We start from the raw sequence: 18,887 nt of genomic DNA, 5'->3' as shown, positions 1-18,887 counted from the left end.
AGAATGTTGTCATTTATTGCAAGAGTGGAATATAAAAGTAGGGAAGTTTTGTAACAGTTGTACAGTAGGTGAGAGTACTGTGTACAATTTTGGTCATCTTATTTAAGAAAGGATACAATTACGTTAGCAGTTCAAAGATTCACTCGACTGATTGCTGGGCCGAAGGGATTGTCTGATGAGGAAACCTTAAACGGGCTGAGCCTATATCCATTGGATTTAGAAGAATGAGCGGTTTTCTTATTTAAACGTACAAGATCTTGAGGGAGACTTGACAGGGAGGATGCTGAAAGGATGTTTCACCTTGTGAGAGCGACTAAAACAAGGGGCCACAATTTAAAAATTATGCTTTTCCCATTTGAGACAAAGATGAGAAGAAAGCTTTTCTCTTACAAGGTGAGAGTTATAGAGGCGGGGTTTTTGAATATTTAAAGGCTGTGCTAGATAGCTTCTTGACTGACACAGAACTCAAAGGGGATAGGGGATAGACAGGAACGTGGAGTTGAGACCTCAATCAGATCAGCCATAACTTTATTGAATGGAAGAACAGGCTTGAGGGGCCTACTCCTGCTTCTAACTTATATATTTGTATGTTAGTCCTGAAGGTCCATGCTTTGGAATTTGCTCCCTGAAGCCTTTCTGTCTCTTAATTTCTGACATTCCACTTCCTCTCCACCTTTCCGACCACCTTTGAAACCCATCTCTTTGTTACCACCTGAATATCTCCTCTGCATCCTTTCATTTTTGACTATGCTTCTGAAGCACCTTGGGATATTGCTCTATGTTAAAAGCACTATGGAACTACAAGTTAAGATCTCTCCATAAATGACATATCCTCTTAAAAGAGGGCAGTTACAGAGATTTCAATGCAAGAGGCCATTCAGCAAAACCTTCCGTCTACTTCAGAGCTATCCAATCCCTGTACTTTCTCCTTACTGTTTAATAGTTTACTTCTTCACTTAATCACAAGTTAAATGATGGACTTGGTTTCAATATTCAACCATGCAAAAACAATCCATGTTCGAATGATGCTTTACAATACATTACAACATTGCTCCTAACCAATTTTTTGTATTAATTCTAAATTTATGCTCCTTGACAACAATTCACCAAACAGTGAATGACCACTTATCCATGGTAATCACAAATACACTTGGAAATGTTAAACTTACTGCTTGCTCTGAAAGAAATGGAGTATAAACTACTGGAGACTAATCATCTTTCTCAGATTTGATGCTGTAATTCAGACTACTGGCATAAGCGAAGGCATTGGCAGACTTCAAAAAGAAAATTGAAGTTTTGAAGGCTTGTCAGATTAAATAAGAACAAAATCCGGAAAAGTAAAATACAATGCATTTTTAAGAAACTATTTAAATTTCTTAAAGCTACTGAACAGTTCCTTTTAAAATGAACATCCTTTTATTCAAATGTTTGTTTTTAAATTTACTATACACATTTTTGTACACGCTATAACTTAAAACTGTAATTATTAACCAATTTGCCCCATTTTTAAATATTTACTGCTTTTCTGCTTATACTCTTTATAACCTATTTATATTGTTGCTTACCCGCCGAGGACCAAAATATGATCATTGATGTTAAACTGAGTAATGGCAAGCTGAAGACAATTAATAGCACCCAGCCGTTCCTGTGGAGAGAAAAGGTATTTTTCTGAATTGTTCAGATCACTGAATTGTGACTTTTACTTAACTTTAAATGTCTCTGAGTGTAAAGTATAAACTATTTTATTAAATGTGTATAGTTCAAAAATGAAAATTCTCTCCAGATGGAAACAACCCATCTCACCTCCTTTCTATCTCCGGAACCTTGAGGAAAGATTTCCTGCACAATAACTTTAATTGAAGTTTAGCAAAATTAGTTTTAAATTGTTTTTACAGCTACTTTGTACAAATATTGAAAAGCAGCCAGGACTTCGGTCAGCATTTCTGACTTCATTACAATGAAATTTAGAAGAAATAAAAATCCTCCTTCAGCAATCATAAACTAACAGGCTCAGAACTGCTACATTGTTATCCTTGACAGTAATATTAAACCACATCATTTGTTAGAACCACAAATTCTTGCAACAGGAAATAATACTCAAGTACAATATAGTATTGTGTTCCAATTGATGGTTCAGATGACATCAATCAACTGCCTATGGTTCAATCTCAGTTTATCTGAACAAATCTGAACACCATGATCTATTACAGTTTTGTAATGTTTGATCAGTGTTACATATACACTATTATGTAATAAAATTGGAAACTAAGGTGAACAATAGCACACACAGATTTTCTATTAATAAATCACTTTGTTTCTCAACCTGTTTATACATTTTTAGAACAAATATATTGCATTTCTACCATGAAATTATTCATAAAAATGTTAACCAGCTGAAGTTTAACTGTTTGGAAATTAATTGTAATTTTCACCAGTGATCTAGTCTTACTGAAAGTGATAGTTCGGATTTATACATCATATATCTGGGCTATTAAAGTTTGGGCACCTACCTCATTGCTTCTTGTTCCATCATTTAGAAGTTTAACTAGGTGGAACTCCTTTGCCCAGTCTTCAAACTTCACATAATAGAGATCATTTGTCTGCAAGGATTACTGTCGGTTAGCGATTATTAACATACCCTGGATAGTTATATGCTGTTTAAAATTGAACAGATTAAAGCTATAAAAGTTTTGCTTTTCACTCAACCTCCCAAATCAATATTTTCCAGGACATTTGTTTTCTTCTCAATGGACTGCTGAATGAGAAAAAGACTAGCATTACTGGGAATTATATCAGTGATGCTATTAAGCAATTTTCATTTGGAATAATCAAAGCACAAGAAAGAAAGGGTCGATTTACAGTCAGAGTTTTACAGCATTGTGTCTCTGCTGGCCATCGAGCACCTATCTATTCTTTTTTTTATAAATTTAGATTACCCAATTATTTTTTCTATTAAGGGGCAATTTAGCATGGCCAATCCACCTACTCTGCACATTTTTGGGTTGTGGGGGCGAAACCCACGCAGACACGGGGAGAATGTGCAAACTCCACACGGACAGTGACCCAGAGCCGGGATCGAACCTGGGACCTCAGCGCCGTGAGGCGGTTGTGCTAACCACTAGGCCACCGTGCTGCCGCACCTATCTATTCTAATCCCATTTGCAGCACTTGGTCTGTAGCCTTGTATGCTTTGGTGTTTCAAGTGCTCATGTAAATACTTTTTGAATGGTGTGAGGGTTCCTGCCTCTACCCCCCTTTCAAGCACTGAGTTCCAGATTCCCACCACCCTCGGGGTGAAAAAGGCTATCCTCAATTCCACTCTAAATCTCCTACCCATTGCCTTATATCTATGCCCGCTGGTATCTATGTCTCCTGGTTATTGACCCCTCAAAGGGGGAAAAGTTTCTTCCTATCTATCCTATCTATGTCCTTCATAATTTTGTACACCACAATCAGGTTCCCCGCAGCCTTTTCTGTTCTCGGAAGAACAACCACAGCCGAACCAGCCTCTCTAAATCGCTGAAAAGCTCCAGCCCAGGCAACATCCTAGTGAATCTCCTAGGAGAAGGTTCTGGGGAAAATGAAAAGTCTGAAGGTGGATAAATCACCTGGACCGGATGCACTGCAGCCCAGAGTTCTAAAGGAGATAGTAAAGGCATTGGTGGTGATCTTTCAGGAATCACTGAAGACGGTGGGTCCTAGAGGGCTGGAAAATGAATATAACACCCCTGTTTAAGAAGGGAGGGAAGCAGAAGACAGAAAATTATATGCCGGTTAGCCTGACTTTGGTCATTGGTAAGATTTTAGAGTCCATTATCAAAGGTGAGATTGCGGAATACTTGGAAGTGCATGATAAAATAGGACTGGGTCAGCACAGCTTCATCAAGGGAAGGTCATGTCTGACAAATCTGTTAGAATTCTTTGAGGAGGTAACAAGGAAGTTAGACAAAGGAGAACCAGTGGACATGATCTATTTAGATTTCCAGAATGCCTTTGACAAGGTGCCATATAAGAGGCTGTCAAATATGTTAAGAGCCCATGGCGATAAGGGTATACTGGTATGGATAGAGGATTGACTGACTGGTAGAAAGCAGAGAGTGGGGATAAAGGGCTCTTTTTCAGGATTGTAGCCAGTGACTAGTGGTGTGCCTCAGGGGTCAATGTTGGAACCACAACTTTTCACAATATACATTAACAATCTGGAGAAAGGAACTGAACGCACTAAGTTTGCTAATTTTGCAGACGATACAAAGATATGCCGAGGGACAGGTGGTATTGAGGAAGCAGGGGGGGGGCTGCAGAAGGATTTGGACAGCTAGGAGAATGGGTAAAGAAGCAGCAGACAAATACAATAGGGAAAGGTATGAGGTTATGCACTTTGGTTGGAAGAATGGAGGCATAGACTATTTTCTAAATGGGAAACAGCTTAGGAAATCAGAAGCACAAAGGGACTTAGGAGTCCTAGATCAAGACTCTCTTAAGATTAACGTGCAGGTTCAGTCGGCAGCTAGGAAGGCAAATGCAATGTTAGCATTCGATAGGGCTAGAATACAAGAGCAGGATGTACTTCTGAGCCTAGATAAGGCTTTGGTCAGACCCTATTTGGAGTATCGTGAGCAGTTTTGAGCCCCGTATCGAAGGGAGGATGTGCTGGCCTTGGAAAGGGTCCAGAGGAGGAATGATCCCTCGAATGAAGAGCTCGTCATATGAGGAACGGTTGAGGACTCTGGGTCTGTACTCATTGGAGTTTATACTCATTGGAGTTTAGAAGGATGAGACGGAATCTTGATAGAGTGGACGTGGAGAGCATCTTTCCACTAGTAGGGAAAACTACAACCGGAGGGCACGGCCTCAGACTAAAGGGACGATCCTTTGAAACTGAAATGAAGAGGAATTTCTTCAGCCAGAGGGCGATGAATCTGTGAAACTATTTGCCATAGAAGGCTGTGGAGGCCAAATCACTGAGTGTCTAAGACAGAATTAGATAGGTTTTTGATTAATAAAGGCATTAAGGGTTTTGGGGAGAAGACAGCAGAATGGGGATGAGAAACATATCAGCCATGGTTGAATGGCGGAGCAGACTCAATGGGCTTATGGTACCCTTTCTGGTGCATTCTCATCCTTCCTATAATGAGGCAACCAGAACTACACACAGTACTCTATCTGTGGCCTAACAAGCGTTTTATACAGCTTCATCATAATCTCTCTGCGCTTATACTCTATGCCTTGGTGAATAAAGGCAAGTTTCCCATATGCCTTCTTAACCACCTTATCTATCTTTCCTGCTGCCTTCAGGAACCTATCGGCATGCACCCCAAGGTCCTTTTGATACTCTGTATTTCCTAGCATCCTACCATTCATTGTGTAGTCCCTTGCCTTGTTTATCCTCCCAAAATGCATCACCTCACACTTGCCAGGGTTATATTCCATCTCTTCTTCATCATCAGTCCTATATATCTTAAAGTAGAAAATTATTGCTAATACACTCATGTTTAATATAATTGTATTTCGATCCTGTGTAAAAAGTCATATGATAATAAAATCTTAAGGTGCAAAAACAAAGGGAGGAATTTAATGGAACAATTTCCAAGCTCATTTGTGACCAGTTTTTCAGGGAGTTCCCCACTGCTATCAAAAGACAATTACGTCTCTTTTTTGGGCCCGGGGTAGTTTCTCTGGTTTAGTCATTTTTTTTCAACACTGGGGAGCTGAACCCAGAGATCGGACTGCCATTTTTAAAGGGTGCCCCAATCTCTAAGTGAGCTATGGGACCCCAAACCTCGCACCCAAATGACGCCCCCCACACACATTTGCACTACTTCACACTGCCTCCAAGTGAGGACACTACACTATGGGGACTCCTCTCTTCAGACACCCCCCATGCCCCCTTGCATGCCCCCCCCTTCAGACTCCCACCCATCACCTCGAGTGCGCCCCCCCCCCCCCACCTCCCAGAGGTCCCTACATACCTGCTATGCAATCCCCCCATCCTTCAAACACACCTCCATCCTCCTTTCTTGGGCATGGCCCTCCTCGGGCCCAGACCCTTGCCAGTGCCACCCTGGCACAGGGCACCCTTGCATTGCTACCCTGGCAGTGCTCCTGCCAGCTTAGCAATGCCACTTGAGCACCTTGGCACTGCTAGGGTGACAGTGCCAAGGTGGCTGCATTCCAGGGGGAGGGATAGGGAGCCACCCTGCACTATCCCTGACCACCCAGGTTTCTTCCGCCTAGTCCTCATGCGTGTGTGGACCAGTACTGAACGGCACCCGGGAGCAGCCTCACTGGGGAGGCTGGTAGATCCCGGGTAAGTGCACCCGAGTAGGTTTAAACACGTAGGCCTGTGCCATTTGGTCACACCCCTTTTGCGCAGGATTCTGACGCCTCACTGGAAAAGGTAGATTCCTGCGAGGTGTGAGGGCCTCGAAGGAAATGGTAGATTCCCGCAAGGTGCGTGGCCTCTCCTGGCATTTACCGGCCGCGTTGCACTCGAGCGAGAGCGCAACGCAGCCAGTAGATCGCGCCCAAAATCTCTAGGAATTCTGAGGCAGTACTTCAACAGTATTTGAGACAAGAGGCACAAGACCCTTCTCCTACTTCTATTTGACAATTTTTTTCAGTAACAAAATGACATGGCGAGCCGCACTAACAAAGACCTTTGGATGGGTTTCTTTGGGAGTGATTTGGAAGTGATGTGTTAAAATCCACGCACCTGGTTCAGTTTAAAAAAACATTAACTGCTACATGGTCTGAGGGCATAATCCCAGCACCGATGCATGGCAAAAACATATAAAATAGCATGAAGCAAACCAAAAAAACTGTCAAAAATTACCTGTGACAATTTTATACCAATATGAAATATATAAAATGGAGAAGTAATTAGAATCAAAGAATGATGAACCACAGAATTAGGGCATTTGGACCAATGGGCCTGTGCCAGTTCTTTGAAAGAGCTACTTGGCTCACTCCACTGCTCTTTTCACCGTAATTCTACAAACGTTCTCTGTATTTACCCAATTTTATTCAAAGAAATTATGGTGGAAACTGCCTCCACCATTTTCACACAGTGCACTGAAAATCATAATTTGCTGTTTAACTTTTTCTCTCATGTCGCTTCTTGTTCTTTTGCCAATTATCCTATTGTGTCTCCTCTGGTTACTGACTCTTCTACTGCTTCTCCTCATTTACTTTTACAAAAGCCTTATTCAAAGTTTACATCATCTACAATTTTTTGAAATTACGGCCTGCGCACCCAAGTCCTGGATATAATTTGGAGGCACAAAACACAGTTTAAATTGTGCACTTTTCTGAAAGAAAGACCAAAATATAAACATACAATGACATAAACTGCATCAATAGAGTTGATCTTTTCTATTGCTGCCATCCAATGACTGATAAGTGCCTTATTTCCTACTGGCAGAAGGGGCTTGGGGATGCCACAGAGATGCTGGAAATCTCCACTGGTATCATTCTGTAGGTCACGATTGAATCTTGTACCATAGCCCGCAGCCAGAATAACAGCCTTCATAATATCAATATTTTCTGTTCAGTATACCCTGCTGGAGAAAAAAAAATGTATTAAACAATGTATTTTTTTCTTATTTAAATGAGTACTCTGTGGTTTTACTCTATAATCGACCTTTTGTATTTTACCTTCTGCCTATTTAATATAAAATTTCATTTTTCAATGTGTACTGGCCTTTTGATTCACATTGATTTTACACAAATCAGCCATCATACAAAGTTATTCTGAAGTATCTTTGAAGAGAATTACAAAGATTGGGCACAATTTAATGGAAACGTTTCTAAGTGTGGTGGCAAGCAGGAACTGCTGCGAGCTTCCCTACACTCAGCCCAGTCAGGCCATCACCGCTATAAAACATTAATTAGTCCACTTAACAAGGCCCCATGGAACAAGGCCTCACAGGTTTCACGCTGCAAATGATGTCCGGCTGGCTGATTTGTCAGGAACTCACTCGCCAGCCCCCTGCTAATAATAATAAAAATAGTAACCTTTAATTGTCACAAGTATGAAGTTACTGTGAAAAGCCCCAAGTTGTCACATTCCGGCGCCTGTTCGGGTAAGCAGGTATTCTCCTTCTTCACGTGGTGCCAAGTCCACGAAGACATGGCGTTAAGTAAGAGGTCGTTCCCTTATGGAGATTTGTGATCCTGATCTCGCCAATGGGAACGGGCGGTAAAATCGCAAACAGATTGGCGCCGGTGCGGTTCTCGATTTTGGCCTCACCCGCAATTTCACGGCCTTGTCGCACTCTTGCTTAAATGCAAAGCGGCCATTAAATTGTGACCTGTAGACTTAATTACCTGCAAAGTCTCGCATTTAAAGTATCGTATTGCATCTTTGACTTTGTCTATATATATGTTTCTGGAACCCACCTCTTCATTCACCTGAGGAAGGAGCAGTGCTCCAAAAGCTAGTGATTCGAAACAAACCTGTTGGACTTTAACCTGGTGTTGTAAGACTTCTTACTGTGCTCACCCCAGTCCAACACCAGCATTTGCACTATTTAAAGGGATCATCAAATACTTACAGTCTAGCTGCTGGTTGATTTTGTTTCTGGCTGTGGTTGATTTTGATTCTGGCTGTTGCATTAACTCTACATGGATTTATTACTTTCTATGTTTTTTTTCCAAGATTGGTGCTGAAGTACTTTGTACTGATTTCAAAGCTTCTGCACAAATCAGTTGCTCCCAGACATGAATACACTACCTCCACTAGCCTTTGTCGTGGAATGCAGTGTTTCTGGGGAATAAGCAGAGCCACATAGAGCATGGCAAGCTGCCAGAAGGGAGAAAGGGGGCAAGGGAGAAAAGGGTTCTCAGCAGGTCATATCAGGAGCAATTATTCTACCTGTACCTGAGAAACCACCAATTTATTAAGACATCTATGCTTCATTAAAGAGGTCGTCATTGAAAACTACCAACTGCTGCAGCCACAACTCCAAAGCAAAGCAAGGATCATATTTCCAGAGGATTTGCAGGTAACCACGATCATGAACTTTTTTTATGGTTCCTTTAAGCTGGTGTTGGAGATAAAAGCACCATCTTGCAGCTTGCAAAGAGGTTTGGGGCACGGTAGCACAGTGATTAGTACTGTTGCTTCACAGCTCCAAGGTCCCAGGTTCGATTCCCTGCTTGGGTCACTGTCCGTGCGGAGTCTGTACGTTCTGCCAGTGTCTGCGTGGGCTTCCTCAGGTTTCCCCCCACTGTCCAAAGATGTGCCGATTAGGTGGATTGGCCATGTTAAATTGCCCCTTAGTGTCCAAAAAGGTTAGGTGGGGTTACTGGGTTACGGGGATAGGGTGGACGCTGTGGGCCTAAGTAGGGTGTTCTTTCCAAGGGCCGGAGCAGACTCGGGCCTAATGGCCTTCTTCTGCACTGTAAATTCTATGATTCTATGAGGTCCATGAAGCTATCTGTAATAAAAGCAAATTACTGCAGATGCTGGGATCTGAAACAAAAACAGAAAATACTGGAAAATCTCAGGTTTGTCAGCATCTGTGGAGAGAGAACAGCTTTTCGAGTCTGAATGACTGTCAAAGCTAGAGAGAACTGGAAGTGCGGTGAGATTTAAACTGGGGTGGAGCAGTGGGGCTGGATAGAGAACCAGTGATAGGTAGGGATTGACAAAGTTGCCATGGACAAAAAGACAAAGGACATGTAAATGGCAGTGAACATGGCTAAGCAGGCTGCTGATATTTCATTTCAATTTCTCATGCCAGGAAGAAGTCTTCCCTATGGTGCAGGTACATTGCTATTCAGGGAATATATGTCAGCTCTACCACATGTCAGAATTGAAAGCGGCTCTACTCCCTTGATATCCAACCACAGTTGGCAGATTTTGCATAACCAATATCCTGGCAGTAGTCGTAATACCGTTAATCTGCGTCAGTCTGCTCTACCAGTTGCATTTCCATCATCTGACGAACCAAAGGATGGCAACTCGGCAACAAGGGATATCTGCTGATGACCATGGAACATGGTTCCAGTTCATAACTGACACACACATCCATCATCATTCAATGAAAGCCTTACAGCAACAGGAAATGTGATTGAGCAAACCGTTGATATGTCAAAGCATCAACACCACATTTTCTATGGTATTCCTTTAGTTCTTGGGTTACAGGTTCATATCTCCTTGAAAGTGGAGTCACAGGTGGATAGGGTGGTGAAGAAGGCATTCAGCATGCTGGGTTTTATTGGTCAGAATATTGAATATTGAATGTACAAGAGATTGGTAACACATGGAATACTGTGTTCAGTTCTATTATAAGAAGGATATTGTTAAACTAGAAAAGGGATATTGTTAAACTAGAAAAAGGGCAGAAGAGATTTACGAGGATGCTACCAGGACCTGATGGTCTGAGTTATAAGGAGAGGTTGGATAGACTGGGACATTTTCCCCTGGAGCGTAGGAGGCTTAGGGGTGATCTTAAGGAGGTCTATAAAATAATGAGGAGCATCGAAAAGGTAGGTAGTCGACATCTTTTCCCAAAGGTAGAGGAGTTTAGAACTAGAGGGCATAGGTTTAAGGTGAGAGGAGAGATACAAAAGAGACCAGAGGGAAATTTCCTCACAAAGTGGGTGATGAGCATCTGGATTGGGCTACCAGAGGCAGTGGTAGAGGTGAGTCCAATTTTGTCCTTTAAAAAGCAGTTAGACAGTTATATGGGCAGGGTGGGTATACAGGCAAGTGGGACTAGCTTAGTGATAGAAACTGGGCGGCATGGACAAGCTGGGCCGAAGGGCCTGTTTGCATGCTGTAAATATCTATGACTCTATCTGAAAGGAAAATGGTGCAAAGGTAGGGTATGATATATGCCCACACCATCTGCAGTTTGTAGGTCAGAAGAGCCTGTGGGATGAGGGGGAACTGGGTTGTGAGGGGAAAGATTAAGTGTGAGAATACCGTCATCTTCAAAAGGTTAAGCCTCATTGCTGTCTACAGCTCAGCAATGGCCCTCATGATGATGGCCTGCACCACCTCATGCATCTGCCTTTGATTGTCACCAACTTCTCCTGGAAGATAAGAGGAAGTGAATGTGTTTAGGTGATGTGGCCTCAAGGTTGAATAGCTGGCAGTGTGTGCAAGCTGTGAGATGTAGGTGAAGCTCGCAACAGTGCTAAATGTTTGAAGGTGAAGTGAAGCGTTTGCTCGTTAGGTAAGAGTCCTGATTGTTAGAAATCATTGGTAGGTAAGTGATAGTGATTCAGCTGTCTGAGAAGCTGGTGGTCATTAAACACCTCATGACACAGCATCCAGTTCCTTGAGGGTGAACTCCTGGCATTGACTTCTACAGATATCGGTTCCCACTGCCTTTTCACTGTTGCGCTGGAAGGCCTCTTTGCCCCCTATGGATAGAGGATGTCACTCCTCCTTTACACCTTCTCCACTAAGATCTCCTGTGCAGCATCACAAATCGAGATGCACTCTCTCCATGGTGCATCATTTTTCTCTTCATCAGCTTAGACTCAGCTCACAAAACAATTCCGAGCACTTAGATGTTCGCCAGTCACAATGCCTCTCTCCTTTAGAGTGGTGCAGGCTAGCTTTGAACAGTGAAGGCTTTTAAATACTGCTAGCAAGTACTGATTAACAGCAATTAACAGCATGGCTATAGTTTGCTGCACTCAGAAAACATGGTATTGATTAGACAGCCCAAAATACTGCGCTACTTGCATTACATCAAATGGTTACAGAGTAATCGTGAAACCTCGGGTCATTTTTGGGGACTATTCACAATTTAGCTGTCACACTCTCCAAATTACCAACAGTATTCCTTTGATCGATACAAGGTTAAAATAACTTCACATAGTTTAAGCGCCATGGAATTGCAAACAAAAATCTCATGACGTTTTGCAAGAGCCATTTAAACTTTAAAGAAAGATAATGCAAAGTACATGGGAAAATTCACAGATGCTGCATGAACGGCTCTATTGGAAAGAAATCTGCATGTTTATATTATAAATACTTTCCCATTTAAGCAACATCAATATAACACGGCATGAACACCGAAAGTAACCTGCTATACTTGAATTGCTATTTTGCTCACTCTATTCCACCTTCACCCAACAGGTATAGGCTACGGGAGCGCCATTGAATGACAAATTGGTATGTCACTGATGTCAATCTGTATCACAAGCAGAAAAATGAATGGCTCAGTGAGCAGTTAAGAGAGATGGACTAACCACAGAATGAATCCCAGTCTGGGCGGAGTTATCTGATGTCAGTTGAGTGCTAGGAGCAATACGAATAGCCTCAACACCTTGACGTAGTGGGGAAGGGTTTAAACTCCCATCCAGCCCATGGACTAGTGTTCAAAATACAGGTAGTGAAAGTGGTGGAGACTACACTAGTGAGCCCATCAGCAGCAAATCTGGGCGTGAAATGTCTTATGGCTAGAGGAGCAGCAAGCAGTGGGAAGATGAGTGACAGGACTCCACCTCAGGTCTGAACTGAGTGGGGCCGGTGCGTATGCGGGGGAAGTGGGGCCGGTGAGTCTGCAGGGGGAGTCGGGCCGGTGAGTCTGCGGGGGGGGGGGGGGGGGGGGTGAGTCTGCGGGGGAGTGGGGGGGTGAGTCTGCGGGGGAGTGGGGGGGGTGAGTCTGCGGGGGAGTGGGGGGGGGTGAGTCTGCGGGGGAGTGGGGGGGGGTGAGTCTGCGGGGGAGTGGGGGGTGTGAGTCTGCGGGGGAGTGGGGGGGTGAGTGCGGGGGGGGGTGGGGGGGGTGAGTCTGCGGGGGGAGTGGGGACGGTGATTCTGCGGGGGGAGTGGGGGGGTGAGTCTGCGGGGGGAGTGGGGGGGTGAGTGCGGGGGGAGTGGGGACGGTGAGTCTGCGGGGGGAGTGGGGACGGTGAGTCTGCGGGGGGGGGTGAGTCTGCGGGGGGAGTGGGGACGGTGAGTCTGCGGGGGGAGTGGGGACGGTGAGTCTGCGGGGGGAGTGGGAACGGGTGAGTCTGCGGGGGGGGGTGAGTCTGCGGGGGGAGTGGGGACGGTGAGTCTGCGGGGGGAGTGGGGGGTGTGAGTCTGCGGGGGGAGTGGGGGGGGGTGAGTCTGCGGGGGGAGTGGGGAAGGTGAGTCTGCGGGGGGAGTGGGGCCGGTGAGTCTGCGGGGGGAGTGGGGGGGTGAGTCTGCGGGGGGAGTGGGGACGGTGAGTCTGCGGGGGGGGGGGGGGGGGGGGTGAGTCTGCGGGGGGAGTGGGGACGGTGAGTCTGCGGGGGGAGTGGGGAAGGTGAGTCTGCGGGGGGAGTGGGGACGGTGAGTCTGCGGGGGAGTGGGGGGGGTGAGTCTGCGGGGGAGTGGGGGGGGTGAGTCTGCGGGGGAGTGGGGGGGGTGAGTCTGCGGGGGAGTGGGGGGTGTGAGTCTGCGGGGGAGTGGGGGGTGTGAGTCTGCGGGGGGGGGTGAGTCTGTGGGGGGGGTGAGTCTGCGGGGGAGTGGGGGGGTGAGTCTGCGGGGGAGTGGGGGGGGTGAGTCTGCGGGGGGAGGTGAGTCTGCGGGGGAGTGGGGGGGGTGAGTCTGCGGGGGAGTGGGGACGGTGAGTCTGCGGGGGGGGGTGAGTCTGCGGGGGAGTGGGGGGGTGAGTCTGCGGGGGGGGTGAGGGGGGTGAGTCTGCGGGGGGAGTGGGGATGGTGAGTCTGCGGGGGGAGTGGGGGGGTGAGTCTGCGGGGGGAGTGGGGGGTGTGAGTCTGCGGGGGGAGTGTGGGGGTGAGTCTGCGGGGGGAGTGGGGACGGTGAGTCTGCGGGGGGAGTGGGGACGGTGAGTCTGCGGGGGGGTGGGGGGGGTGAGTCTGCAGGGGGGTGGGGGGGTGAGTCTGTGGGGGGAGTGGGGACGGTGAGTCTGCGGGGGGGGTGAGTCTGCGGGGGGAGTGGGGACGGTGAGTCTGCGGGGGGAGTGGGGACGGTGAGTCTCCAGGGGGGGGGGGGTGAGTCTGCAGGGGGGAGAGGGGACGGTGAGTCTGCGGGGGGTAGTGGGGACGGTGAGTCTGCGGGGGGGGGTGAGTCTGTGGGGGGGGGTGAGTCTGCGGGGGAGTGGGGGGGTGAGTCTGCGGGGGAGTGGGGGGGGTGAGTCTGCGGGGGCGTGGGGGGGGGTGAGTCTGCGGGGGAGTGGGGGGTGTGAGTCTGCGGGGGAGTGGGGACGGTGAGTCTGCGGGGGGGGGGGTGAGTCTGCGGGGGGAGTGGGGATGGTGAGTCTGCGGGGGGAGTGGGGGGGTGAGTCTGTGGGGGGGTGAGTCTGCGGGGGGAGTGGGGGGGTGAGTCTGCGGGGGGGTGGGGGGGTGAGTCTGCAGGGGGTGTGGGGGGTGAGTCTGTGGGGGGAAGTGGGGACGGTGAGTCTGCGGGGGGGTGAGTCTGCGGGGGGAGTGGGGACGGTGAGTCTGCGGGGGGGAGTGGGGCCGGTGAGTCTGCGGGGGGAGTGGGGCCGGTGAGTCTGCGGGGGAGTGGGGGGGTGAGTCTGCGGGGGAGTGGGGGGGGGGTGAGTCTGCGGGGGAGTGGGGGGGGTGAGTCTGCGGGGGGAGTGGGGGTGTGAGTCGCGGGGGAAGTGGGGACGGTGAGTCTGCGGGGGAGTGGGGACGGTGAGTCTGCGGGGGGGGGGGTGAGTCTGCGGGGGGAGTGGGGGGGTGAGTCTGCGGGGGGAGTGGGGGGGTGAGTCTGCAGGGGGGTGGGGGGTGAGTCTGTGGGGGGAGTGGGGACGGTGAGTCTGCGGGGGGGGGTGAGTCTGCGGGGGGAGTGGGGATGGTGAGTCTGCGGGGGGAGTGGGGGGGTGAGTCTGTGGGGGGAGTGGGGACGGTGAGTCTGCGGGGGGGGTGAGTCTGCGGGGGGAGTGGGGATGGTGAGTTTGCGGGGGGAGTGGGGACGGTGAGTCTGCGGGGGGGGGTGAGTCTGCAGGGGGGAGAGGGGACGGTGAGTCTGCGGGGGGAGTGGGGACGGTGAGTCTGCGGGGGGAGTGGGGACGGTGAGTCTGCGGGGGGAGTGGGGATGGTGAGTCTGCGGGGGGAGTGGGGGGGTGAGTCTGCGGGGGGAGTGGGGACGGTGAGTCTGCGGGGGGGAGTGGGGACGGTGAGTCTGCGGGGGGAGTGGGGACGGTGAGTCTGCGGGGGGAGTGGGGACGGTGAGTCTGCGGGGGGAGTGGGGATGGTGAGTCTGCGGGGGGAGTGGGGGGGGTGAGTCTGCGGGGGGAGTGGGGGGGTGAGTCTGCGGGGGGAGTGGGGGGGTGAGTCTGCGGGGGGAGTGGGGGGGGTGAGTCTGCGGGGGGGGTGGGGGGGGTGAGTCTGCAGGGGGGTGGGGGGGTGAGTCTGCGGGGGGGAGTGGGGTGGGTGAGTCTGCGGGGGGGGTGGGGGTGGTGAGTCTGCGGGGGGAGTGGGGATGGTGAGTCTGCGGCGGGGGGGTGGGGGGGGTGAGTCTGCAGGGGGGTGGGGGGGTGAGTCTGCGGGGGGAGTGGGGACGGTGAGTCTGCGGGGGGGTGAGTCTGCGGGGGGAGTGGGGACGGTGAGTCTGCAGGGGGGTGGGGAGGTGAGTCTGCGGGGGGGTGGGGAGGTGAGTCTGCGGTGGGAGTGGGGAAGGTGAGTCTGTGGGCCTGTCCCATAACCGCACCGAGGTTGCACATCTTTGAACACTAAGGAGAAATTTAGCAAGGCCAATCCACCTAATCTGCACATCTTTGCACCATGGGAGGAAACTGGAGCACCCAGACACAGTGGTAACATGCGAACACCAGTCATCCAAGGGTAGAATTTAACCCGGGTTCCTGGAGCTGAGGCAGCAGTGCTAACCACTGTGCCACCATGCCATCCTTTTTGTTGTATTAAGTGTCTAAATTTCCTCTGACTTCAACATGGCGGAGTAATGTAGTCTACTTTAACACGTTTGAAAACCTTAATGTATGGTGTAAAGCTCGTGACTAACGCTGTGGGAAGGATAGAAAAGTCACTGTTGTCATTAACAGAGACCTGTTGCAACATACTTACACTGTGACATTTTTCACAATTTGGATTCCTGTGACCATTTTTCTCCTCAATTAACACCTTGATATGCTATCTTAAAAGAGGCAGAGAGGTTTAGGGAGGAAATTCCAGAGTCTCAGTATATGCTGTGGGAGGAGTGAATCTGTGTTGTCCTTAGAAAGCCATCATGCTGGATTGTATATGCATAGATAAATGAGAGGTAATTCAAATGTATGACAGGCAATTGTTTTGGCAGTGTCCGGTCTAAAATTAAGACATATACTTAGTATAGCGGCTACAATGCCAGGTATCTCACTAAGTCAATTTTCAATATTGTGACAAGAGAGTAGCTCATAAATTAGTCTTCTCACTTGAAGTTTACTCATAAAAATATATAATGTTTGTTATTTTAATTAATAGCAACATAAATTTCTCACGCCTCACCTTTCTCGAATTTTCTCAGCGGCCCAAGTCAGAAAAATACTGAAATGTAAAAATGCAAAAAGATTAGACGCCTCTGTTACACTGCATCTGCAGTTTCCAGTAGGTGTAATAGATCTGTGGCACTATTTAAGGGAGGGGGGTTATCCCTACTGTCCTGAACAACATCTCTCAACTCACATCACACACAGATTATTTGATTATTAAGACAATAATGTTTGTGGGAGTTTTGAGTGTATACATAGCTGCCTTATTTTCCACATTTCAATTGTGATCACACTTCAAAGTACTTCCACTGTCTGTAATGCACTTTGAAACAGCTAATGGTTTCAGAACATAAAGATGCTACACAAATGCAACTTTATTTTAATAGGCTGGCAGGGTAGCAATTGCTTGGATGTATAATTGCCACATTTGTGGGTGACACAGGGATATAACTAGGTTAAGTGAATGACCAAAACTTGGCAGATGGAATATAATGTCGGAAAATGTGAAGTTATGCACTGGTTGGAAGAATAAAGGAGCTGAATATTATTTAAATAGTGAAAAAGTGCAGAAAGCTGCAGCCCAGGTATTTGGGAATCCTCAAGCATAACTCTCAATAAGCTAACATGCAAGTGGAATATTGGCTTTTATTTCAAATGGAATGGAGTATAAAATTAGGGAAGCCTTGTTAAAGCTATATACCCCTGAATAGTCAGTTTTGGTCCCTTGATCTAAGGAAAGATATACTTCCATTGGAGGCTGTCCTTGAAGGTTCACGAGGTTGATTGTGCACTGTATGTTCTATGTCTATGATCCCAGGCATCGAGGCATTTTTTAATGAGAGGTTGAGTAGGTTGGGAGTGCACTCATTGGAGTTCAGAAGAATGAGGAGCGAACTCATTGAGACACAAAGGATTCCCTGGCGGCTTGACACTTAGATGCTGAGATGTTGTTTCCCCTTGCCCAGAGGGCCTAATTTCAGAGTAAGAGGTTGCCCATTTATGACAGGAATGAGCAGGAATTTCTTCTGAGGGTAGTGAATTTGTGGAATTCTTTACTGAGGAGGGCCGTAGAGGCTGGATGATGAAGTATGTGCAAGGCAGATTTTTAATCAGTAAGGGAATTAAGGGTTACAGAGATAAAACAGGAAGTTGGAGTTGTGGTTAGATCAGATCAGTCATGACTTAATTGAATAGTGAAGCAGACTCGATACGCCAAATGGCCAACGTCTGCTTACATCTTATGGATTGGATTTATTTTTGTGTACAAGAAATTCTGAGCAATTATCCAGAGACTCATGCCAGTGTTGTAGCTGTACTCGAGCAGTTTGGTTCAGTGTGTGACTAGTTCTGGAGCACAAGTCTTCAGTACTAGTTCAGCCATTACTTGATATCTCTCTGAATGAATACAATTGGTTCTTGAAGACTTTTATTTTATTCATTTACGGGCTGTGGGCGTCGCTGGTTAGACCAGCATTTATTGCCCATCCCTAGTTGCCCTTCAGAAGGTGATGAGTTGCCTTCTTGAACCTCTGCCGTCCTTGAGGTGTAGGTACATCCACTGTGCTATTAGGGAGGAGTTCCAGGATGTTGCCCCAGCGACAGTGAAGGAGTGGCGATATATTTCCAAGTCAGGGTGGTGAGTGACTTGGAGGGGAACCTCCAGGTGGTGGGGTTCCCAGATATCTGCTGCTCTTGTCTTTCTACATGCTAGTGGTTGTGGGTTTGGAAGGTGTTGTCTAAGGACCCTTGGTGAGTTACTGCAGTGCATCTTGTAGATTAAATGAAATGAAAATCACTTATTGTCACAAGTAGGCTTCAAATGAAGTTACTGTGAAAAGCCCCTAGTCGCCACATTCCGGCGCCTGTTCGGGGAGGCTGTTACGCTGGTAACAGATGGTTCATAAAGCTGCCACAGTTCGTTGGTGGTGGAGCGTCTGAATGTTTGTGGAAGGGGCAGCAATCAAGTGGGCTGCTTTGTCCTGGATGGTGTCGAGCTTCTTGAGTGTTATTGGAGCTGCAGTCATCCAGGCAAGTGGAGAGTATTCCATTGCGCTCCTGACTTTTGCGTTGTAGATAGTGGACAGGCTTTGAGTGGGGGGGGGGTCAGGAGGTGAGTTACTCGCCGTAGGATTCCTAGCCTTTGACCTGCCCCGGTAGCCACAGTATTAATGTGACTAGTCCAGTTCAGTTTCTGATCAATGGTAAACTCCAGGATATTGATTAAGGGGGTTTCAGTGATGGTAATGCCATTGAATATCAATGGGCTGTGGTTAGATCCTCTCTTGTAGGAGATGGTCATTGCCTGGCACTTGTGTGGCGCAAATGTAACTTGCCACTTGTCAGCCCAAGCCTGGATATTGTCCAGGTCTTGCTGCATTTGGACATGGACTGCTTGATTATCTGAGGAGTCGCGAATGGTGCTGAACATTGTGTGCAGTCATCCACACACATCCCCACTTTTGACCTAATGATGGAACAAAGGTCATTGATGAAGCAGTTGAA

The 18,887-nt window shown here is 47.7% G+C and overlaps 1 protein-coding gene across 5 annotated transcripts in view; it reads right to left on the bottom strand.

Annotated features, from left to right (window-relative positions):
- zgc:136439 (uncharacterized protein LOC678627 homolog) overlaps positions 1-18,887 on the bottom strand; it is a 45,525-nt gene that overhangs the window by 15,797 nt on the left and 10,841 nt on the right. For 2 of the 5 annotated variants that reach the window (XM_038789178.1, XM_038789182.1), the window contains exons 2-5: positions 16,402-16,440; positions 7,337-7,559; positions 2,511-2,600; positions 1,566-1,645 (exon numbers count right to left, since the gene is read on the bottom strand). In XM_038789178.1, the coding sequence (XP_038645106.1) occupies positions 1,566-1,645; positions 2,511-2,600; positions 7,337-7,528 (362 nt within the window). In that variant the 5' untranslated portion in view covers positions 7,529-7,559; positions 16,402-16,440. The remainder of the gene's footprint in view (positions 1-1,565; positions 1,646-2,510; positions 2,601-7,336; positions 7,560-16,401; positions 16,441-18,887) is intronic. The other 3 variants (XM_038789179.1, XM_038789181.1, XM_038789180.1) reach the window with 3 other exon arrangements.

The sequence above is a fragment of the Scyliorhinus canicula genome, chromosome 2 (genome assembly GCF_902713615.1).
Source record: "Scyliorhinus canicula chromosome 2, sScyCan1.1, whole genome shotgun sequence".
NCBI classification, from domain to species: domain Eukaryota; kingdom Metazoa; phylum Chordata; class Chondrichthyes; order Carcharhiniformes; family Scyliorhinidae; genus Scyliorhinus; species Scyliorhinus canicula.
This window is presented reverse-complemented; position numbering and strand designations above follow the sequence as displayed.